The sequence below is a fragment of the Neovison vison genome, chromosome 7 (assembly GCF_020171115.1).
Source record: "Neovison vison isolate M4711 chromosome 7, ASM_NN_V1, whole genome shotgun sequence".
NCBI lineage: Eukaryota > Metazoa > Chordata > Mammalia > Carnivora > Mustelidae > Neogale > Neogale vison.
In genome coordinates, this window is record NC_058097.1 from 190,145,515 (window position 1) to 190,168,499 (window position 22,985).

At 48.4% G+C, this 22,985-nt stretch overlaps 1 protein-coding gene across 50 annotated transcripts in view; it reads left to right on the top strand.

Moving 5' to 3' along the window:
* Positions 1-582: 582 nt before the first annotated feature.
* The window catches only part of MADD (MAP kinase activating death domain), a 39,965-nt gene continuing 17,562 nt past the window's right edge, over positions 583-22,985 (top strand). For 2 of the 50 annotated variants that reach the window (XM_044259228.1, XM_044259232.1), the window contains exons 1-24: positions 585-863; positions 3,998-4,144; positions 4,753-5,349; positions 5,848-6,151; positions 6,563-6,694; positions 7,326-7,439; positions 8,110-8,190; positions 9,630-9,808; positions 10,084-10,319; positions 10,509-10,665; positions 11,826-11,929; positions 12,021-12,205; positions 12,584-12,837; positions 13,085-13,224; positions 14,008-14,109; positions 15,390-15,449; positions 15,810-15,912; positions 16,269-16,455; positions 16,555-16,705; positions 17,021-17,227; positions 19,000-19,053; positions 20,033-20,124; positions 20,692-20,775; positions 21,130-21,288. In XM_044259228.1, the coding sequence (XP_044115163.1) occupies positions 4,083-4,144; positions 4,753-5,349; positions 5,848-6,151; positions 6,563-6,694; positions 7,326-7,439; positions 8,110-8,190; positions 9,630-9,808; positions 10,084-10,319; positions 10,509-10,665; positions 11,826-11,929; positions 12,021-12,205; positions 12,584-12,837; positions 13,085-13,224; positions 14,008-14,109; positions 15,390-15,449; positions 15,810-15,912; positions 16,269-16,455; positions 16,555-16,705; positions 17,021-17,227; positions 19,000-19,053; positions 20,033-20,124; positions 20,692-20,775; positions 21,130-21,288 (3,744 nt within the window). In that variant the 5' untranslated portion in view covers positions 585-863; positions 3,998-4,082. Of the gene's footprint in view, positions 864-1,674; positions 1,746-3,997; positions 4,145-4,752; positions 5,350-5,847; positions 6,152-6,562; positions 6,695-7,325; positions 7,440-8,109; positions 8,191-9,629; positions 9,809-10,083; positions 10,320-10,508; positions 10,666-11,825; positions 11,930-12,020; positions 12,206-12,583; positions 12,838-13,084; positions 13,225-14,007; positions 14,110-15,389; positions 15,450-15,809; positions 15,913-16,268; positions 16,456-16,554; positions 16,706-17,020; positions 17,228-18,999; positions 19,054-20,032; positions 20,125-20,691; positions 20,776-21,129; positions 21,289-22,985 lie in introns of those variants that run through there. The other 48 variants (XM_044259229.1, XM_044259230.1, XM_044259240.1 and 45 more) reach the window with 39 other exon arrangements.

The window sequence follows — 22,985 nt, forward strand, 5'->3', positions numbered from 1 at the left end:
CTCCATAATGCCTCGGGTTTTCCGTTGGTACCTTAAAAAATAATAATAATACATTTTAAAAATAAAAAATAAAAAAAAAAAGGAGGGCACAACAGTCCGTGCTCTAGGGCCCCAGGCTCTGTGGAATGGGGAGGCTGCCCCGTTGCCGTTCGGGCCTGTCAGAAGGGCTGGACTCCATTTCCCAGCGGACACCGCGGCTCCGTTCACGCCCCCTTTGCTCGGCGCGCTCCCGTGTAGGTGAGACGGCGGCCGCGCCTTCCGGCATCGGTCCCCCCCGCCGTCCCTGAATTGGTAGGCTCCACCTCCGGGGCAGCCGGCTTTGCAGCCCTGGCTGCTGGGCACTTCCAAACCGCTAGTGGGGGGAGGGAGGGTGAGGCGTGCGGGATGCTCAGAGAGTGTCGGGAGCAGTGTTATCTTGAGAAGTCGCCTCCAGATTAATCCACATCTCGTCGAAATAGGCTCTATTACCATGTAAAATTAAAATCTCTTCGTGCAACCTAGACAAAATGTATTCCTTTGGGTCCTCCCCGTGGCGCGCTTGGCACTGGGCTGGCCCAGCGTTCCCCATCGCCCTCCCACTCCCACAAGGATAGGTGTGTGCGTAGCCGCCTTTCTCCCGAGGTTAGCTCCACCCTTCAGCCCTCCGTTTGGTGCAGCCCTGTCCCCCCCCCTCCGGTGTTGCGTGGTACAGCCCCCGGCCCCCTCAACCTCCCCCTCCCTCACGGGCTCCGAGTGGTACGCGCCCCCCGGTGCAGACACGGAACTGGCGCGCGCTCGAAGCTGCGCCGGAGCCGGCGAGCTTCCGACACTCCGCTGCGGGGGGCCGTCTGGCTGGGCCTGGCCGGTTCCCCTAGGATCGGGAGGTAGGAAGGTCCGGGCCACAGGGGGTCCTGGGAGGGTATTTGGGACGGGGCTCCCCGGGGGAGACGGACTTTGAGAGGAAACAGGGTCTCTAGCGGGAAGCCACCTTTGGAGAGGCCCTAAAGGAGATGGGGGGCGTGGGGTCTGGAGGGGGACGGCGGGGGGTCCTGAGGGAAGGAGGCGGGGCTAGAAGGGAGGGCACGCTGGGAGCCGCGGAAGAGGTGCGGGCTGCAGGACTGGGCTCAGCTCGCGGTGGCTGGACTCGATTCCGGTCCGGCTGGCGGGTGGCGCTGGTCGGAGCGTGGGTGGGGGAGAACTGTCCAGCAGGTGAGGGGGCGGGCAGAGCTGTCTTGCCGGGGACGGAGCCGGGATAACCACCTGGCGCGCGCGCGCCGTGTGCACCTTATATTTGATCACGGGTTGGAGATCATGTTTGGGTTTTTTTGAAAAAAATTTTTTTTGGTGTTTCAAAACTGGCTTGTTAGAGAATCGAGATATCATTTCATCTTTTCTGCAACTGCTTCCCGCCTCATCCTCGCGCATCTTTAAATTCTTCCTCTTCCTGTCCTCGCCTCTTTTCCAACCCTGCCTATTGCCTGCCTTATTGCTCTCGTTCTCCCCCACGCTGACCGGTCTGTGCTGATGCGCTTGCAAGGTCACTGCCTGGGTAGGAGGGGAGAGAGCTTTCGGTTGTGCTCGCGTCAGCAAAGATGTCATCTCGCTCTCCGGTTCCTGTGGTTTTACTATGACATTCTGCCCCCAAACGAGGGACTAATCCAAAGCGTTGCTAAACCTGGCCATTTGTAGGCTGAAAAGACATAGAGAACTTAACGTCTGTGGATTCTAAATCTGCGTCTGGATGGAGTGGATGGGGAAGCAGATAGGTACGTGTTTGATGCCTTTGGAACATAAGAGCTGAGAACCAGGGACTCCCTATTAGTAAACATGGTTGAGGCAAAAGGCAGAGTCTGAGTCTGGTTGATATGAAGACAGGATGTGAGTTATAGGTGATGTTAGTCTTTATGGGAAGGGGAGAGAATGTGGAGGAAAGCCTATCTTTGCAATCGGAATAACCAGAGGTAGTGGCCGTTGATGAGATAAGAAGTGTGGCTAAAAATCTATCCTATCACTAGGGCTGGAATAGTCACAAGATCTCAGGGTCCTTGTAGTTCCGGAGGGAGATGGACATGGGAGAGCATGATAATGACTTGAGGTTTATCAAATGATTCTCAGTGGCAGAGTTAAGATCCTACCAAAGCTAGAGGCCTGGTGCCCTAATATATTAGTAGAAGACACTTTCAGGTGTGATTGTTGAAATTTTGGCAGGAAAGGGCCCTTGGTTTTCAGTGTAAACATAGATTTCAAGGCTTAGCCTTGAGCTCTGGCCCCATAAATTCTGTTTTATTTTAAGATACATTGGCTCTCGCCCTAAGCAATTTTCATATAATTAAAGAATTACACTTTTTACACATGTCCCTTTTCATTTTTCTATCTCCCCTCCCTTTCTTACTCTGCTTGCAAGGAGCAGAGATCAACTTTATAACAGTGCCCCACCTTCTGCAGTTTGGTCACGACTCCATGGCACTGGAGAGAACCAAAGGACTTTTTGGGTGGTAATGATAACCTAGAAATGGGCATATGACATGCGTAAACTCGGGTTGGGTTGCATGGAAAGAAGAGATCTCTCTCAAAATCCAGAATTTAGAACAAAGTATAATCTAAAAATAGATGGGGAGATGATAACGTAATAATTAGCAGGTGCTGTCAGTGGAAGAAGTGTCTTTAGATTCAAGGAGAATGAATTGTTATGGGCCCTGGACCACTCTGGAGTAGCAGCTGCTAGCACTCTGTGGTCACGGAGCAGGGGAGGGGCTGTGGCTATGCTATAAATAGTCCTGGTCGCTATAGAGACAATACCGAATCCTATTACCTGCAGCTCCTCTATTGGGAGCAAGAGAAGGGAGGGAGCAGTATTTTGAGGATTCAAGAGTATTGCAGAGCAGTCTATTTATTATTAAGCAGGGAAGACAAAGATAGAATTCATTATCTAAATCAAATAGAACCTTAAGCATACAGGGATTATTCATGTCTGGGTGTGGGAGTGCACGGGAGTTGCGTGTGTGTATGTAGTGTAATGGGAATATCTGTGTGTGTAGCAAAGGAGGTCTTAGTGTGACCATGTGTAGAGTATAGAAGTAGAATCCTGTATGCACTGAAGATAGCCTTGTAGTGGAGTGAAACATTTTGCTTAGAGAAGTGTACGGAGATCCAATAGGACATAAATTATAATTAAGACCATGTAAGCTTTTCCCGCTTTTTGGACTATGGTTTACATTTCCTCTGAGCACCTCTCCCTGTTCTTGCAGGAATTCTGTTATTTCTGCATCTAATTCTTCATTTGTGTAAGAGATACAAGGACAAAGTCTCATCTGTGTGTATTGTATCCCTGATTCCAGTCCTGGGACTAGAATAAAGACTATGATTCAGCACCAAGGGCAGAGCTAGTAGCCGTAACCCGTGGGACCCTTTCTTGCTTGAAGAGGGAAGGAAAAAATGGTTTAGGGAAGCAATTGGGACATAGATTTTCTTCATCTGAGAGTGCACAGGGTAGAGAAGCCCTCTGTTGTTATTGTCTGAGTGCATGAAGTATACGGTTTTTATGGCAGTTTCACATGAAGCTGAATGCAGAATGTTAGAACAGAAAATAATTAGGTTTTCATCCAGAGGTAGGAGTACAGATTAGTGCTGATTAGAGTCTGGTTGGATCCTCATACCCTGGAGCTGTCCTAAAAGTGACTTCGTTTTTGTTATCATACTGACTGAATCCAGATGAGACTAACGGGGTCTGTTTTTTCAGAAACAGAGCATCAGGAGTGAGGCTGGAAATGAGCTGCTTTGTAGGGATGGGGGAGGTGAGCCATTATTTATCCTACTTCTTGACATTTGGCTCTGTGAGTTCATCAGCCTTGACCAAGCTCTGGACTAGGAAAAGTGTCATGTTCTCTCATCTTTAGGATTAAAACAGAAGCCCTTCTGACCTCTGACCCTGGCAGGAATAAAGCTGAGGCAGATGAGTGTCTTGGGCACAGCAGTGGATTTTATCAGTACTTTTTTCCTATTGGACTTGAATTTTCAGATAACATCAGAATTCCTCCTGGGAACATTGACTCCTTGTGTGGTGCCTTGAAGTTTCTCTGAGATGAACTGGTGAATTTGGAACCATGGTGCAAAAGAAGAAGCTGTGTCCTCGGTTACTTGACTATCTAGTGATCGTAGGGGCCAGGTAACTAAGAAGAGACTGGTTTTCGTCTTGTCCCATGCAGTGACCACAACACGTGTAATTACTTGCCTTCCTGACACCCACATTGTTTTGCATTCCTCACTCTTCCCCTGTTATTTTACCGTGACAGGTGCACTGGCGCCAGTTGTGGAAACAGCAGTCAGGTGGATTGAGAGTTTTGACCCAGAGGAACAGAGACAGAGCAAAATTGCTCTTATCTAGCATCCCTGTGTTCTTGGGCAAATGTACCCTGTACACCTCAGTTTCCCAATTTTGTGAAAAAGAAAGTAGGCTGTGCTCTTTACCTACGTACTCTCTGTTGGTAGTTCGTTAGCTAATACGCCTTTTAAAGTGCTAATCATCTGAAGGCATTAGTAATAATTCTGTTGCTGCAGTTTTCTTTGCATTTCAAGATCGGTATCTTCATGACAGTACAGATCTCATTTAGCCTACCGGCTCAATGCTGCAAGCCACACCCATGTTTTCCAAGGTCCTGCAGTTAGGTTACTTTATCCAAAATAGTATTTTGAGTTTCATTTCTGGACCATGGTGAACATCTGAAATGGCATCCTCTCCCTTCAGGCTGCTGAACTCGTCTTTATGTTCTGCAGGCACCCGAGCAGTGATAGTGTGGCCCAGACTCCTGAATTACTACGGCGGTACCCCTTGGAGGACCACTCCGAGTTTCCCCTGCCGCCGGATGTAGTGTTCTTCTGCCAGCCCGAGGGCTGTCTGAGTGTGCGTCAGCGGCGCATGAGTCTGCGGGATGACACTTCTTTCGTCTTCACCCTCACTGACAAGGACACTGGAGTCACTCGTTATGGCATCTGTGTTAACTTCTACCGCTCCTTCCAGAAGCGTATGCCTAAAGAAAAGGGGGAAGGTGGGGCAGGGTCCCGTGGGAAGGAAGGACCCCGTGCCACTTGTGCATCAGAAGAGGTTGGCACTGAGACCTCAGAGACCGGCCTGTCCTTGCAGCCCCCCAGTGCTGACCCCGCCCCCGATGCGAATCAGTCTCCTCGGGTCAAACCCCGGGCCAAGGCAGGGAGCCGTTCACGCAATAGTACTCTGACATCCCTGTGTGTGCTCAGCCACTATCCCTTCTTCTCCACCTTCCGAGAATGTCTGTACACCCTCAAACGTCTTGTGGACTGCTGCAGCGAGCGGCTGCTGGGCAAGAAACTGGGCATCCCTCGAGGCATACAAAGGTACAGTCTGCTGCTAACACTCAGAAGAGAGGGAAGCAGTTAGAGACGAGTTGGTTTGTGAGGGGCAGGAAATTTCCTCTGAAGCCTGAGGTCCTTCGTATGGCTAGAATGAAGTGTTGTCTTAGACCGTGTTGCACGTTTAAGAATAAATTTTTGTTAAAAGAAAGAAATCGGTCAATCATTAAAAAACATAGACTGCGGTCCTTCATACACCTCTTTAAGCATATTGAATTAGTCCTTTCTAAGGAAAAAGTGCTACAGAGTTAGACTTCCTAACATAATGATGTTTGGAGTTCGATGTTTCATGCAGGCAGGAGTATAAGTCCTCCTATGTATACATTTTTACATTTGTTCTCTTGAATATACCCTCCAGCCCTAGCTGAGCCCAAAGATCGGGCTTTTCCGATATCATTTTTACCGTGTGGCTACTGTATTGTGTTGCAGTAGGGTATCAGCTCCTGGTGCTTATGTGTCTGTTTCCTGCTGTCTGCTCCTCAGGGACACTATGTGGCGCATCTTCACTGGATCATTGCTAGTGGAGGAGAAGTCAAGTGCCCTTCTTCATGACCTTCGAGAGATTGAGGCCTGGATCTATCGATTGCTTCGTTCCCCAGTGCCCGTCTCTGGGCAGAAGCGAGTAGACATTGAGGTCCTACCCCAGGAGCTCCAACAAGCTCTGACCTTTGCTCTTCCAGACCCTTCTCGATTCACCCTGGTGGATTTCCCACTGCACCTTCCTTTGGAACTTCTGGGTGTGGATGCCTGTCTTCAGGTGCTAACTTGCATCCTCTTAGAGCACAAGGTGAGAGAGCTAGCTTTCTAGACCTTTAAGGACAGGGCCTACATCTTTTTCATCTTTTTGTCCCTAGAAGGTAACATATGCCAGGTATACAGGAGGCACCCTCTAGGTGTGGGCTGGATTAAGGTACTCTCAGTGGAATGTATTCAGAGGGTCTGCCACTCAGTTGAATTATCCTTAACTAGACTGACCTAATTCTCCAGAAATATCAGTAGTTCTGTTCCAATGAGTGGTTCTGGAATTGGGGGGAACAAGAACCAGGAAGGGAAGGCATGGGACAGAGATCACTGTGAAAGCTGTGTTCGTGGAGCCCTAGGCGTGGTGAGATGGAAATTAAATGGTAGCGCTGGAAACTGTTTTCTCATCCCTGTTATTCTTGCTGTTGACCGATCCTTGTGGGACGGCTTGCGGCAGGTGGTGCTACAGTCCCGAGACTACAATGCCCTCTCCATGTCTGTGATGGCATTTGTGGCGATGATCTACCCGCTGGAGTATATGTTTCCTGTAATCCCACTGCTGCCCACCTGCATGGCATCGGCAGAACAGGTGAGTGCAGGTGCTTTCTGGCTTTGTCACCTCTACTTTCCAGCTCTGTCCAGCTCTGAGGGAGATCAGTGCTGAGAAGCTGTAAATCAGTACTCATCTTCCTTCCCTTATTATAACTTACATGTCTGTAAACCATGACCTAACTTGAACTGATTTGATGTCAAAACTTGGTTATTTTTGGTTTTTACTTTCAAAGTAAATGTTGGGACGCCTGGGTGGCTCAGTCGGTTAAGCATTTGCCTTCCACTCAGGTCATGATCCCAGGGTCCTGGGATCGAGCCCCATGTCAGGCTCCCTGCTCAGTGGGGAGCCTGCTTCTCCCTCTGCCTGCCATTCCTCCCTGCTCAAGCTCCCCCACCCATGAATAAATGAAAATTTTTTTTTAAAAGTAAATGCTAATAATTATAGGTTTCTGGCTACACTGTTGTAGATGTTATATAATGTACAGAATATACACTATTACCTCTCTAAAATCTGAAAACTTGTGAATACAGAAACACACCTACCCTCAAGAGTTTTGGAAAAGAGATTATGGACCTGGATTTCCTTATCTAAAAAGATTCTTTCTGATTCTTTAAGTGATCGAAATAGGTTTAGTTTTTGTTTCTTACCCTCTTTTTTCGTCCCACAGCTGCTGTTGGCTCCAACTCCATACATCATCGGGGTCCCTGCCAGCTTCTTCCTCTACAAGCTGGACTTCAAAATGCCTGATGACGTATGGCTGGTGGATCTGGACAGCAATAGGGTGAGGTTCTTGGCCGAGGGACTCTAGATTCTAGAAGAGGATTGTGTTTTCTTTTTCTAGATCCTTCCCAGGAAGGTCCTCAGTTAGGTGATTTCTCCTGTGTGACTCATTGAGACAATTTTTTTAAATGCTTAGCTTTTGCTTTATTGGCTTAATAGGCCCTGGTTAGAACTCAAAGGAGTGTCAGATTTAGTTTTGCCGGAGTGAAGTGCTGCCCTGCATCTGGGCGCAGTAGGGCGGTTGTGGTCGTGGGAGCACGACATACAGTGTAGCTCACCTGATGGTTCTCCTGGGCTATGGTTTCTAGTGAGAAGGTGTCTTTCACTGCAGACTTAAAATACATATTAATATTCTGTGGCTTGAGTACATTCAGACTTCAGCAGTAACCCTTATATGTGTTCGTTGTAAAACTTAAAAAATCCAAATAAGTATAAATAAACAAAAACCACAGCGCTAGCATGTAGAGATAGTCACCAGTAACACCGAGGTGTATTTCTTTTTATTTACGTGTGTGTGTATTTTAAATATAGGTCTATACATGATATACATACTCACATATGGGTGAAAATACCGTGTATTCAACTTACTATTTTTGTTACCTCCTCTATGTAAGAGTAACTCCTGAGTAATGAATTCCAAGGTCATGCCTTTTTTTGTTTTTCTGGTGCAGGTGATTGCCCCCACCAATGCAGAAGTGCTCCCAACCCTGCCAGAACCAGAATCATTAGAGCTGAAGAAGCATCTGAAGCAGGTGGGTGAAGAGAGAAGAAAAGGAAGGGAGCAGTGGCTACTCTAGGGCGGCCTGGAGGCTGTAGCTGTGCTAAGAGCCACTTTGCTTTCAGACGTCAAGTGGATTAGATTTTTCTTAGCTAAGAAGAGGTGTCTCCCATTTCTGGGTATCAGGATGAATCTCAAAAAGGGCTTTTAGATTTTTTTTTTTAAAGATTTATTTATTTTGAGAGAAAGTGTGCATGGGGAGGGGGAGGAGCACAGGAAGAGAATCTCAAGCAGACTCCCCAGTGATTTCAGCGCCTAATGTGGGACTCGATCTCACAACCCTGTGATCATGGCCTGAGCCGAAACCAAGAGCTGGACATTCAACCCACTGAGCCACACAGACGCCCCTCATGTCTGCCATTCTTTATGGCCTTAGAGCATTCTGTCTGTCTTGTAAGGAAGGAGCTAGTCATTTGGACAATCTGACTCCTTTTCATATTTTCCTTTTGAATTGATCCGTAGGTCCCCGTAAATGCTTTCTTCAAAAATTCCTCTCTTGAGTAATCCTTTCAATACATTTTTCATTGATTGATTTTCTTCCTCTTCTGCATGCCGAGCACAGTACCTGAAGGTAACATGTGGCAGGGCCCCATTTCTTCTTCCTCTTGTATGTGTTATGTAGGATCACCAGTAGACAGTAGACAGTAGACACCAGTAGACAGCTCCATATTTCTTTATAGGAATCCTTGTTCTCATTCGAAGGGTCTTTAGGAACCTCTGTGTTGTCTTAGCTGTTCAGCAGTACCTCTAGATATCTGTTTGGGCTCAAATGGGTCATTCTGTAGCATCCCTCTCCCTCTCACTTGCTTCATCCCCACGGATGTAATACGGTGTCTTGTTACTGCCGGGACTGGTGAGGATTGCAAGTTGAGAAAGTTCTCTGCCTGCCTTTGCTGTGTTTTCGTTCTTGAGGATTGCTTTAGTATGGCTAATAAGATGGAGAGGTTGATATGTAGAATTGTACTTCAAATGTTTATAGGAGTTAAGATCCCTGGGCTCATTACTCCTGTATTCTTACCCCTGCTACTTGAAATGTGATTCACGGACCAGGAGCATTACCATTGCCTGTGGTTGTTAAAAGTGCGGAATCACCCCAGATATATTGAACCAGAATCTGCATTTTTAACAACATTCCCAGGTGACTCCTGTGCTCGTTAATATTCAAGAAGCATTGCTGGTCTAGACTGAAAAACATTTCATGACTAAAATAAATTTGGAAACTATTGCCCTGGGTTCCATATTTGATTAAGTTGCCTTGAGCCAGGTTGGCTTAAACTGAAAGCCTGTATAATTCAGATTATCTTCTGAAGGTTAAAGTATTTGGATTCTTATGTCCAAGACTCTTTCCTAGGAGATGACTGCCTAGCTACCCGGGAATCTGCACTCCATAGGGGATTTCCTGTTGTTCCACAGGCCCTTGCCAGCATGAGTCTCAACACCCAGCCCATCCTCAATCTGGAAAAATTCCACGAAGGCCAAGAGATCCCCCTTCTCTTGGGAAGGCCTTCTAATGACCTGCAGTCCACACCTTCCACTGAATTCAACCCACTCATCTATGGCAATGATGTGGATTCTGTGGATGTTGCAACGAGGTACGACCAAGTTGACTGGATAATCACGTGCTCTTCAGCTGGGTTCTGCTCTATCAGTAGCTGCATGTGCCACCTTAGTGAAAGCAAAGAGAAGTTCTGGTTCCTCATACTCTCAGGCCTTTTAGACCTCGAGTGCAGAGAGATCAATTCTTGTTTAAGATCCTTCTGCCTGTGAAGTGCTGGCTTGGGGAGGTGGTCTGAGATCTCAGACTGCAGTCGTCCTTATGGTGCAGGGTGCGGGACTCGGATCATCTCACCATCCCCTTCTTCCCCAGAGTGGCCATGGTCCGTTTCTTCAACTCCCCCAACGTGCTGCAGGGCTTCCAGATGCACACACGTACCCTGCGTCTCTTCCCTCGGCCCGTGGTAGCTTTTCAAGCTGGCTCCTTTCTAGCCTCACGTCCCCGGCAGACTCCTTTTGCTGAGAAGCTGGCCAGGACTCAGGCTGTGGAGTACTTCGGGGAATGGATCCTGAACCCCACCAACTACGCCTTCCAGCGAATCCACAACAGTGAGCGCACCTGCCCCACCTTCTGCCTTTGTCCCCTGATGGCCCTTCCCTTTGCCTTCTCTTTGGGGCAGCTTTGACCTGCCCCTTCCATTCCTGTTTGGCTTTAGACTTTTTCCTATCTTTCTTTTATGCTCTTCTTGTTTTATTTTTTCCTCCTTGTTGCTAACTCTGTTCTTTCTCTTTGGGTAGACATGTTTGATCCAGCCCTGATTGGTGACAAGCCGAAGTGGTATGCCCATCAGCTACAGCCCATCCATTATCGAGTCTACGATAGCAACTCCCAGCTGGCTGAGGCACTGAGCGTGCCCCCAGAGCGCGACTCTGACTCTGACCCCACTGATGACAGGTGAGCGGCAGAACCGATTTTTAATGTACAAAGGAGGCGCTCACTGGCCTTTATTGAGCACAGTGGCAAAGCCTCTTAGGACTTAGATATTGGTCTTTGAAGCCGTGGTTATATTTTTATTCATTGTTTTGTGTTAGCTTACTTATTTTATCTTGTTTCCTGGCCTCGAGTTAAGAGCACTCCTCTTTTTTTTCCCAAGGTTTTTTGTTGTTTTTTTTTTTAAACATTTATTCATTTGAGAGAGAGAGAGAAAGAGCACATGGAGGGGCAGAGGGAGAGGAGGAGAAGCAGACTCTGCAGTTAGCAGAGTGGGGCTTGATCCCCAACCCTGAAATCATGACCTGAGCCAGAAATCAAGAGTTGGACCCTTAACCAACTGAGCCACCCAGGCACCCCCTCCCCCCCTTTTTAAAAAGTTTTAAATTTTAATTTCATTGTAGTTAACATATAGCATTATATTAGTTTCAGGTGTACAATACAGTGATTCAGCAATTCGACACATTAGTTAGTGCTTATCGTGATAAATGTACTCTAATTCTCATCACCTGTTTCACCCCCCACCCACCTCCCCTCCAGTAGCCATCAGCTTGTTCTGTATTAAGAATTTCTTTCTTGGGCGCCTGAGTGGCTCAGTGGGTTAAAGCCTTTGCCTTTGGCTCAGGTCATGCATGATCTCAGGGTCCTGGGATGAAGCCGGGCATCGGACTCCCTGCTCAGCGGGGAGTCTGCTTCCTCCTCTCTCTGTCTTTCTCTGCCTGCCTCTCTGTCTACTTGTGATCTATCAAATAAATAAATAAAAACCTTTAAAAAAAGATTCTAAGAATTTCTTTCTTGGTTTGTCTTTTTTTTTTTTTCCTTTGTTTGATTGTTTTGTTTCTTAAATTCTGCATATGGGTGAAATCATATGGTATTTTTCTTTCCCTGACTTATTTCACTTAGTATTATACTCTGGTTCCATCCATGTTGTTGCAGATGTCAAGATTTCATTCTTTTTTATGGCAGAGTAATACTCCTGTGTGTGTGTGTGTGTGTGTGTGTGTGTGTATGAGAGTCCTTGCTTTTTTATTTTTCCTAATGCTGATCACTGATTCTTTTTCCCTTCCCTTTCCTTCTGTTGTATTTTTATTTTTGTTTCTATTTTTGGGCTCTTCACTCTGCAGCGGCAGTGATAGTATGGATTATGATGACTCAAGCTCTTCTTACTCCTCCCTTGGTGACTTTGTCAGTGAAATGATGAAGTGTGACATCAATGGTGATACTCCCAGTAAGTGCACTTGGGGACACTGGCTCACTCCGGGCAGTGTTTGGGGCTCTGGGACCGTGCGGTCTGTACCTGCCCCCTTGGGTTTCGGCAGATGTGGATCCGTTGACGCACGCGGCGCTGGGGGATGCCAGCGAGGTGAAGATCGATGAGCTGCAGAACCAGAAGGAATCCGAGGAAGCGGGCCCGGACAGCGAGAACTCTCAGGAAAACCCGCCGCTGCGCTCCAGCACCACGGCCAGCAGTAGCCCCAGCACCGTCATCCATGGCGCTAATGCTGTGCGTGGCGACTTGGAAGGGTGGATGAGTGCGAGCTGTTACTGGGCACATGGGCTGCACTTCTGTCAGAAAGTCGAGGCGGAAGCTGTTAATTTGCCGCTTCACATTCTTCCTGTCTTCCTCTCCATGGGTCTCCTCACGTAGAGCCTAGGAGACACAGAAGGAGCTCACTGGGCTTTGTTCAGGACTTAGCTAAGATCCCCCCTTGCATAGTTTGTGGGCACAGACACCAGGGGTGTCACAGAGATCTTCTCTCTCTCATTCCCTTAGGATAGGAGATGGGAACCTGATAGGCCTGGCTTGGCCCTGCTAATCTGAGAATACAGGAAGGTATTGCTGGGCACCAGGTGACTAGTTTTTATTTAATGTGCCCTTTAGGAACCTGCCGATTCAACGGAGGTGGACGATAAGGCAGCAGTAGGCGTCTCCAAGCCCCTCTCTGCCGTGCCTCCCAGCATGGGCAAATCGAACACGGACAGGCGCCAGACAGAAATCGGAGAGGGGTCAGTGCGCCGGCGAACCTATGACAATCCATACTTCGAGCCCCAGTATGGCCTTCCCCCTGAGGAAGATGATGATGAGCAGGGGGAAAGTTACACTCCCCGATTCAGCCAACATGTCAATGGCAATCGGTGAGAGCCTGGGGATTCCTTCTAGATGGGTGACTGAAGGACCGCACTGCAGTGGACCCCGGGTGAGGGTTAATCAGAAAGTTGGAGAAGTCCAAATGCTCTGGTTGCCCTCCGTCCCAGGCTGGTGCTTTGATCTAGGCATATAGGAGTTGTGGGAAGGGAGCCATGATGGCAGTGCAGGCCAGGCCCACACTCCCAAGACTAGGTACCCTTGCCTGGGGCTCACAGGTGCCACTGTGCATTCAAGGGCTCAAAAGCTGCTGCGGCCCAACAGCTTGAAACTGGCAAGCGACTCCGAGGCAGAGTCCGACTCTCATGCAAGCTCACCCACCTCCACCATCTCCAACAACAGCACCGAGGGCTTCGGGGGCATCATGTCTTTTGCCAGTAAGTGCCTTCAGCTCTCCTGTCTCTGTCCTGTTTGGTGTGCTGCTTAGAACCTCAGATGTAGGGCTGAACTGTTGGTATCGAGCCTCAGTCCAGCTTGTTCGGGTGACAGTGAATAAGGTATTTTCCAGGGAGGACGGTAAAGGACAGGGACAGATTAGTCTCTCTCCCCGGAGGTTTCAGCTTATCTCAGGTAAGATAGCAGTCAACTGAGAGTCATTGTATTAAACGTCATATATTTTGTGGAAATACAATGGTCAAATTGGATTTGGGTTCTGTATCTAATACCTTTTTTGCCTGGTGAAGGACTTTTTCATGAACACACTTGGAAATCTGTATGAGGAATGTATATGAGGTTGACTTTTGTGCCTAGAGAATATGGCCAGAAATGCGGGGTGGTGTCAGTTAAAGATTAAGGACAGACCAGGGACCGGAGAGAGCCAGCATCAGGAATAATTATGACTGAGTTTTTTCAGAAGCCAGGTAAGGGCAGCGTCAACATCTGACCAAAAGTACATAAAGTCAGCTTCCACACCGAGCTAGCGGTTGGTGAGAGACTTGGCTTTACCAGGGGAGGTGGTCAAAGAAAGTTGTTACTGGGTGCTGAACAATCCTGGCAGCTGCCCCTTTGGTTGCCCTAAATTACAGACTTGGTCCTTTCTGTGGTAGATCAGAGGTACCGGGGCTGTGCTTGGAAAGGAAGAAGATGGAGCTGATGGTGCAGTCATCAGCTTTGATTCTCTGTGCTCCTGACTCCTTGCTCTCACACCCTCCCCTTGACAGGCAGCCTGTATCGAAACCACAGTACGAGCTTCAGTCTTTCAAACCTCACACTGCCCACCAAAGGTGCACGAGAGAAGACCACACCCTTCCCCAGTCTGAAAGGTAACTGCAGCCCTCCTTCCGCCGAGCCAGGATTCTCCAGGAGATATTTCAGGCCTACGGGTGCTTGTCAGGAACCCTGTGTATGATGGCTCATTTGATCTGGCTGTGGCCCCTCATACCGCTTCTCATGGCTTTCACTGCACATGATGGGCTCTGACTGGTTTTCAGATGGGAATGGTCTCTAGCTGGAGAGGAGGCTCTGCTGTGTCATTTAGGATACCAGCGGCTGTGCCATACCTGCTTCTGGGGCGATCCATAAGGGGTCATGAGCTGCCACCAATCATCTGCCGGCTTCTTGCTGCATGAGCAGAGGAGGGCTCTCTCCCAGGGAGCTGGCCCGCCGGGGGATGGTTGCGAGAGCCTGGCACTGTTTACAGAGCCAAGAAGCTTCTCACTTTGGCTTCATGTCGATGGGCCCTGTGGGCGGGCCAGGTAGTACTGGTTGGCTTCTAAGAGCAGTTATGACCTTGTTTGATTTTCGTTTGTGAGCTCGGAGGGTCTGAAGGGCTCTTCGGAATTTACTCTCTTGACGTTTGTTTTCTCTAGCTATTGGGCTGAAATATTTAATTACAGTAGAGAGCATAGTGAGAAGAGCTCCATATATATTTTAACTGACTTCTCTCCCCAGTGATTAAAAACTCCGGCAGTCGAAGGAGTGTTCTCTGATGGGGATGGGAACATAGGGTAGGTGGGCAAAGAGACGTGATAGCCAGAGGTGGAGGGGCTAACTAGCACTGTAGCACAAATCCACGCACAACTCAGTAGCTTAAGAAGAGGGTTAGTCACTGGCTTCCTGTGATGTAGTTGGGGAGGAAAGCGGTTGAAATGCCTTCATCGCATGCGGATGCCTCACTCATCTGCTGCGCCTCTCGCTCCCATCCGCCTCCCATCCTCACACCCCCACCCCACTTCCCATGACAGCATCTGCAAGATGGGTCTCCTCTCTCGGCCTACTGGCAGGCCCTCTGGACCCCCGTGCGAGATGTTTCATGAAAACCAGCAGTCCCTCCTTCATGCATGTGCCTGTTCAGTACCTGAAGGTCCCTCGTGTCATTTACCCTGCCCCTGGCTTTTAGAGACCATAGCCTTAAGGACGGTCTTTCCTAGAGCCTTGGTGGTTTCCTGATCTCTTGGCTTCCAGCTCTGAGGTGCCTGAGAACTACGGTTATGTGCACTAAGCTTTGGGAGAATCCTCAGGTGGTCTGACATACAGCTCCATTGAGGGGAACAAGGGTTGTGGTATCACGGTGCACCTACTAACTGTGTATTTTGTGTCCCAGTATTTGGGCTAAATACTCTAATGGAGATTGTTACTGAAGCCGGCCCCGGGAGTGGTGAAGGTGGGTCTTGCCCGTGAGCTGTGCATGATCTTTTTTTTTTCCTAGCATCTTCCGTGCCTGCCTGAGGGCCATCCTCCGCACGGAGCAAGCAGTGTCCCATGAGTGACCTGCCTTGCCCCTCCCCCGTGACGCCCGTGCTTGCCCGTGGGGCGCTGCTGGTGCATGTGGAGTGGCCTGAGTCTCCATCCCCACCTCCTCCACATTGCCATGGCTGGTTTCGACCTATGTGTGATGGCCCGGGGCCACCCTCGCCCAGCCCTTCTGGGGAGTGGGTGTGGAACATGGCTCCCCAGGGCGGTGCTGACACAGGCAGCGGGACCACAGTAGTGATGTCTGTCATTCCTACCTTCCTGGCTATAGGAAACAGGAGGGCCTTAGTGGACCAGAAGTCATCTGTTATTAAACACAGCCCAACAGTGAAAAGAGAGCCTCCATCACCTCAGGGCCGATCCAGCAATTCTAGGTAATAAATGGCTGGGCTAGTTCCAAAGTTCTGCGATAGAGGTAGCGATTCCTGTGCCGCCCTCTAGGGTTGCTCAGGAGTGGGAGAGCACCTCCCAGCTGGGCAGATGAAGTCAGTTCTCGCGCGCACTGCCCTTTCTGACTGACTCCCAGCGCGAAGGAGAATGGAACCGCAGTGCTGGGTACGCAGGGGGGTGGGGGGGGACAGGGGGTGCAGGGGACTTGGACGTCCAATGACTTGGTTTGTGTTCCGCCCCTGGAGGCAGGCATCTAGTCTGGCGAAGGCCGGTGGGTCAGGGTGGGGGGCTGCTCCGCACAGAAGCTGATGACCGCAGAGGTGGTGTGTGGACCCTGTAGTGAGAACCAGCAGTTCCTGAAGGAGGTGGTCCACAGTGTGCTGGATGGCCAGGGCGTTGGCTGGCTCAACATGAAAAAGGTGCGTCGGCTCCTGGAGAGCGAGCAGCTGCGAGTCTTTGTCCTGAGCAAGCTGAACCGCTCAATGCAGTCAGAGGACGATGCCCGGCAGGACGCCATCCCCGACGTGGTCAGTGTCTGGGGGCGAGGGGAGCTGGCATCAGTGGGAAGAAGGACCTGGACACTGAAGGCAGTTTTGCCAACCCTAGGCCCTGGCTTATCGTTGCAGGAGGTCAGTCGGAAGGTATACAAGGGGATGCTAGACCTGCTCAAGTGCACGGTGCTCAGCCTGGAGCAGTCCTACGCCCACGCGGGTCTGGGGGGCATGGCCAGCATCTTTGGGCTTCTGGAGATTGCCCAGACCCACTACTATAGCAAAGGTAGGGATCCCGCTGGCTGGGCCAGTGCCGTCCACAGCGCTCCCACTGATTACGAGGAAAGGGAACTCATTCTTTTACAAGTTCCTCAGGGTCAAGCCTGCTTCCTGTCAGGCTTTGGGATTTATTTTTTTAATGCATGTTTGTCTATAGTGGGTACTTTCCAGTCACGAAAAATAAGACATCCACTTTTCTTTCCTTGCATTTTTTTCCGTTCTCCATCCTCCTGTAGACTTTCTTCTCCCACCTCACTCCCATAGCTCGATTCCCACTCACTGTGTCTGTTTCGACCTCTTCCTCTATTTGATCTTTTCCTAGAACCAGACAAGCGGAAGAAAAGTCCAACAGAGAGTGTAAATACCCCAGTTGGCAAGGATCCTGGCCTGTCCGGGCGGGGGGACCCAAAGGCGATGGCACAGCTGAGAGTTCCCCAGCTGGGACCTCGGGCACCAAGTGCTGCAGGAAAGGGTCCCAGAGAACTAGACACCAGAAGTTTAAAGGAAGAAAATTTTGTAGCATCTGTTGGTATGTATCACTGTGTTTGCTGTGGTGGAGGGAGGGTTGTGGCTTCTTAAATACCTCTCCCTCCTTTCAGTTCACCCGGAATCCTGCCTTTCTTTTCCCCATGCTTTGCTTTCTAGAGAGGGAGACAGGTCTGCGTCCATTTCTGATGGTGTTTCTTTGTACTTCTTTATTCCTTACGCCACCTTTACACGCCCGCCCCCTCTTCCCCCAACCTACATCTTAAAGGAAGGAAGGAGGTTTTGCTTAGAAGGCCTGTGAGGCCTTCTAAGTACAGGGAGTCTGAGCTCTGTTCCTGGTGCCTCTTTTTATTTATGTCTGAATTTCTTCACAGTGGAGAGCCATGTGAGCTCCTGGAAGCTGTAAGGAAGTTTATAGATACATCCTTGGTCTATAAAATTATGATTATCTGGGCCAGTTTACCTCCATCCAGCCATGATACTACCCTCAAATTTGCTTCTCTGGGGGGTGTCCAGCAACCCTGTTTCCCTGGGCTCTAGACCTCAAGGTATAGATTTCTGAATCAGCTTTTCTTTAACCCTCTCCTTCCTGGACTTGATAAAGAGCTTGTTTATGTGGAGTGTTTCTCCATTCCCACTAAGGCAGTGCCTTAGTGAGCTCTCTGGGTGGCACCTGCATTTGATTCTCTCTGTACTTGACCTTGAGTCATCTAGGTTGTGTGTCTTTCTTTTTCTGATTCTGTTTCTGCGGGCAGTATGCTTCTAACGGGTCCTTCTTTGCCACACCATTAGCAGTTGTTTTATGTTCCCATAAATGAGGATGAGGCACCAGTTTCCTTCGTTGGGGAGCTCCCCTTCTCTAAGCCATTAGAACAGTGTCCTAGAGGCCGTCACCCCTGCCTTCCTCCTGTCCGATGCAACGTTTTAGAAAAGGCCCCCAAGCACAAGTCTGAAGGCCTGGGGTTTTAGTCCCGTATCTGTTTCCAGCCGCGAACGAGACTTTGGGAAAACCACTTCCTCTCTCAGGGTCTCTACCTCCTCATCTGGGAAACTAGGAGATCTGATTAAGTAGATATACTCAGGTTCTTCCAGGAAAAGAATCTATCATCAGTATTCTCTCTTCTTTACCCCAACAAAGATGCTGTTCTTGAGTATTTCACGTTCTCTGTCACCTTTACTGGAAGCGTTTTTCCCCATGACTGGCTAAGAATGGGTCACTTGGCAGGGCAGATGCTGATTCTGAGGGTGAATCAGATTTTTTTGGTAGAGGCAAGGAGGGATGCTGACTGCCTGCCTGAGTGGCCTCTGTCCAGTCCAGCAAATCACACAGATTGGTACTCATGCTTCTGAACCCCTTCGGCTGCTTGAGGTGATCATCTGTCTTGTCTGAAATCTTTTAAAATTGTCGTTGCCCAGCTCATTTGGCAGAGATAGCAGGGCATGATGGAAGTTTAAACTGGTCCTAAGTGACGTGATCTCGAGCAAAGTACTCCAGCCTCCAGAGGCATCAGTTTCCTCACGCCAAGATGGAGGAGCGTGAGCGAAGGCAGCACCTTCTCCAGTGTTTCACAGGGTTCTTCCTACCACTTTCGGGTTCAGGCTAGGAATTTAGAGTCTTTAGTTCATGAGTGGGGATGGAAGGCACTAGATCTCTTGATTTTTAACCAGCCCCCCAAACAAAGATCTCTTTTTATCTCTTGATTTGTAATCCTGTGCCTGAGACTGAATCAGCTTGGGTGGGTGGGTTTCCATTCTGTCTGACCAGCCTCTGACTCTGTCTGTCTTTCTCTCCTGCTTACATTGCATCTGGGGTAGAATTGTGGAACAAGCACCAGGAAGTGAAAAAGCAAAAAGCTTTGGAAAAACAGAGTAAGGAACAAATGCCCCTTCCTGTTCCCAAATCTCCCATACCTGCCAACTCCCCAGGCCCAGTTGGGGCAGGCTCCCTTTGTCAGCCACCCCCCCCCCAAATTTGCTCTTGGGAGGTATTTGGAATGAAAGCAGGTAGGTGGTATGGGACTCACAGGTATGTGACTCGTAGGCTGCTTCTTCCCCCCATCCTCCTAGCAATCAGGCTGTAATCAGGGCATCTACTGCATAAAGTCCCTTAGAACATGGTTCGCTATTGCTCCGGAGTTGGTGGGGAGAATGTTTGCCTATTTCAGTGCCCCTCATTGGCTGGTATCTCCCTCACCCATTAGAAGGCCTGTGGGCACAGTTGGCAGAGATGGTTGCTGTCCCTCCATGTTGAGTCTGTAGCTTCCCAGCTCTCTCTGGCGGCTTGCCTAGGCACGCTTTCTTGCTTTCTGTCATTCTGTCCTTCTGCCATACAACTGTGGGTGGGTGGGGAAAAAATGAGGGTGGTTTTTATCTCAAATGTAGAGACATGTAGGGTTCGGGTAGTCAGTATCCACGGAAACAGCTGGTGTTTCTGTATCTCGCTGGGCCTGTCCTTTTCTAGCTCCTTTAGACACATTTGTTGGGGAAGCACTGAGTGGCCTGGGGACCCTTAATTGGTTTCACACACCAGTAAAGCTCCGACTCTGAGTATGGGGGAATGTGGTTTAGACATTTACTTGTGGAGCTTTCTGTTTTAGAATGATTTGCTGAGAATTTTCTCAGGTTGTGGAGATGGCTGCAGAACCCCTTGAGGCCAGGTTTCATTTGTCCTACTTGGTTCTTAAAGCATCTGGGGACTTCTTCCAGCGGGGCCTGATGTGGGGGCAGTCCCTGGAAAGGTGACTGGGACATGCTGAGGTGTGTGACCTGGCTGTGTGTTGTCCCACTCCCTTCACCAGCCTGCCCCTTGCCTTTGTGTATGGAGTGACAGAGGTTTTCCCCTACCCAGGGCCCGAAGTCATCAAATCCGTCTTTGAGACAGAGGAGAAAAAGTCCCAGATAAGTGCGGACAGTGGCGTGAGCCTGACTTCTGGTTCCCAGGTTTGTGACAACCTTTTTGGGAATTGTGAGCATTAAATTTGCAATCTCAGAATACTTCAAGTTAAAAAAAAAAAAAAAAAAGAACATGCATGCCCAGTGTTGGGAGAATGATGAAATAAGTGTAGTACATACACGTAATATTATGTTAGTATCTACTGAAGACTGTGTTTTCAAAAATCTAGTGACACGGGAAAATGTTTTACAAGACTATGTGCAGTATGATTCCCATTTTATTTTTAAAATGTTTGTAGAGACGACTGAAAGGAAGTATACTAAAACCTTACCAGTGATTCATGTTAGTGGTAGGTTTACGGCTTATTTCTATTTCCTCATTCTTTTGTGTATTTTCTATAGCGAGCATGTATTTCTTTAGTGTTTATTACTTTTCATCAATGCAAGTCATGTATATTTTATATTGAGGAAAGAAATAAACGTCTCATGACCTGTTTAGGGATGACTATAGTAGGTTGGGGTTGAGGAGAAGGAAGACAGTACAGTATTTCTTAGGAAAACTGAGAGTGGGTGGGACACCTCCTCTAATGTGTCCGAGTCCCCGTGTCGTTTCAGAGGACTGATCCAGACTCTGTCATTGGTGTGAATCCAGCCGTTATGATCCGAAGCTCAAGTCAGGACTCTGAAGTTAGCACCGTGGTAGGGGAACACCACACTGGCATCGTGTGGGTGGGGTGTGAGTCCCCCTTTGGGAAAGGCGGGTGATTTCTCCTTTGGAGGCTCTTAGTCTCGTGTCAGCTTGGTTCTCACGGTGGAGATGCTCACCTGGCATAGGTCTGTGTGTGCGGGATCAGACCCTGAGATTTCACCCAGGGCTTCTCATCTCGTAAAGAAGGTACTACCAGAGGCTCTCTGACACACCTTTGAAGTGCAGTGCTTTGCTTGTTTTTGGTTTTGTTTTGTTTTTGATGGCAGTAGAGAGCTCCAACAGCTGGGCATTTCTGGGAGCCCTTTGCTGGGGAATATCCCTTATTACCTTTCTTTCCTTTCCAGGTGAGTAATAGCTCTGGAGAGACCCTTGGAGCAGACAGTGACCTGAGCAGCAACGCGGGTGATGGGCCAGGCGGTGAGGGCAGCGCCCACTTGGCCAGCTCTCGGGGCACCTTGTCTGATAGTGAAATTGAGACCAACTCTGCTACCAGCACCATCTTTGTAAGTTTTGTTTACTAACAAAAGGAGGTCATTTCTTTCATGGGAGGGGAGTGGGTTAGAAAAGAATGAAACATTAGGGACAATTAGAAGGAAAAGAGGAAGTAAGGAATGGATTATCCCCATGTATTTGGCTTCAAAGAAAATGTTTCTTAAGGCTTTTTTCACAGTTATTTTACTTTACGATCTGGGGCTTTAAGGACCCTTTCCTGGATCACTGATGAGTTGGACTCCCCTCCCAGGCACATTAGGGCTTCAAATCCTATGTAGCAATTATTCCCATATTTACAGTTAGACAAGGAGGTAGGTGTCTTCGTGGCAATGTCAGGGCAATGACCCCTCTCATTTTGTGTCATTCTGCCAAAAGTGTGGTTTTATTCTGGTCACTACTCTATTTATATAGCACTTTTTTTTTTTTTTTTTAGACATTTATTTGACAGAGAGAAAGAGGACAAGCAGGGAGAGAGGGAAAAGCAGGCTCCCTACTGAATAGGGAGCCCAATGCAAGGCTCAATCTCAGGACCCTGGGATCATGACCTGAGCCGAAGGCTGACACTTAACTGACTAAGCCACTCAGGTGCCCCTTTTTATATAGCACTTTAAAATAGCATTTTAGGGGCACCTGGGTGGCTCAGTGGGTTAAGCCTCTGCCTTTGGCTCAGGTCATGATCCCGGGGTCCTGGGATCGAGCCCCGCATCACGCTCTCTACTCAGCAGGGAGCCTGCTTCCTCCTCTCTCTCTGCCTCCCTCTCTGCCTACTTGTGATCTCTGTCTGTCAAATAACTAAAATCTTAAAAAATAAAATGAAATAGCATTTTAGGGATGCCTGGGTAGCTCAGTCGGTTAAGAGGCTGCCTTCAGCTCATGTCATGATCCCCAAGTCCTAGGATTGAGTCCTGCATCAGGCTCCTTGCTCAGCGGGGAGCCTGCTTCTCCCTCCACCTCTGCCTGCCTGTGCTCTCTCTCTTTCTGACAAATAAATAAAATCTTTTAAAAAATAAATAAATAAAATAGCATTTTATTTTCTCATATTTCTAACAGTTATTTGATATTTTCATTCATTAATAAATATTTATTAAGTGATTCACTAAGTGCTGTATTCTGTAAAGAAAGAGGGTGAATAAGACATTCTCACTCTTAAGAAGTTTGGAGTTCAGCATGTTGCTGTACTCCTGACAGGTGAGGGGAACAAAGCCTTAGGAAAAAAAGAACTTGCCCTACATCCTACCAAAAGGCAGTGATCAGTTGGAATTATAGTAATTCTGTTTTGTCCTTGCCTTTAGACACACTGCATTTTGGTGTATGCAATGCTCTTGAGGCAGCATTAAGCACTCTGATACACTTGTTACCTTATTAGAGTTGAAAATGAATATCCTTTTTTGTTAAATTTTTTAGGGGCTCCTGGGTGGCTCAGTGGGTTAGGCCTTTGCCTTGTCACGATCTCAGGGTCCTGAGATTGAGCCCCACATTGGGCTCTGCTCAGCAGAGAGCCTGCTTCCCCCTCTCTCTCTGCCTGCCTCTCTGCCTACTTGTGATCTCTGTCTGTCAAATAAATAAAATCTTTAAAATAATAATAATTTATTTAAAAAAAATTTTTTTTTAAAGATTTTATTTATTTATTTAACAGAGAGAAACCACAAGTAGACGGAGAGGCAGGCAGAGAGAGAGAGGGGGAAGCAGGCTCCCTGCTGAGCAGAGA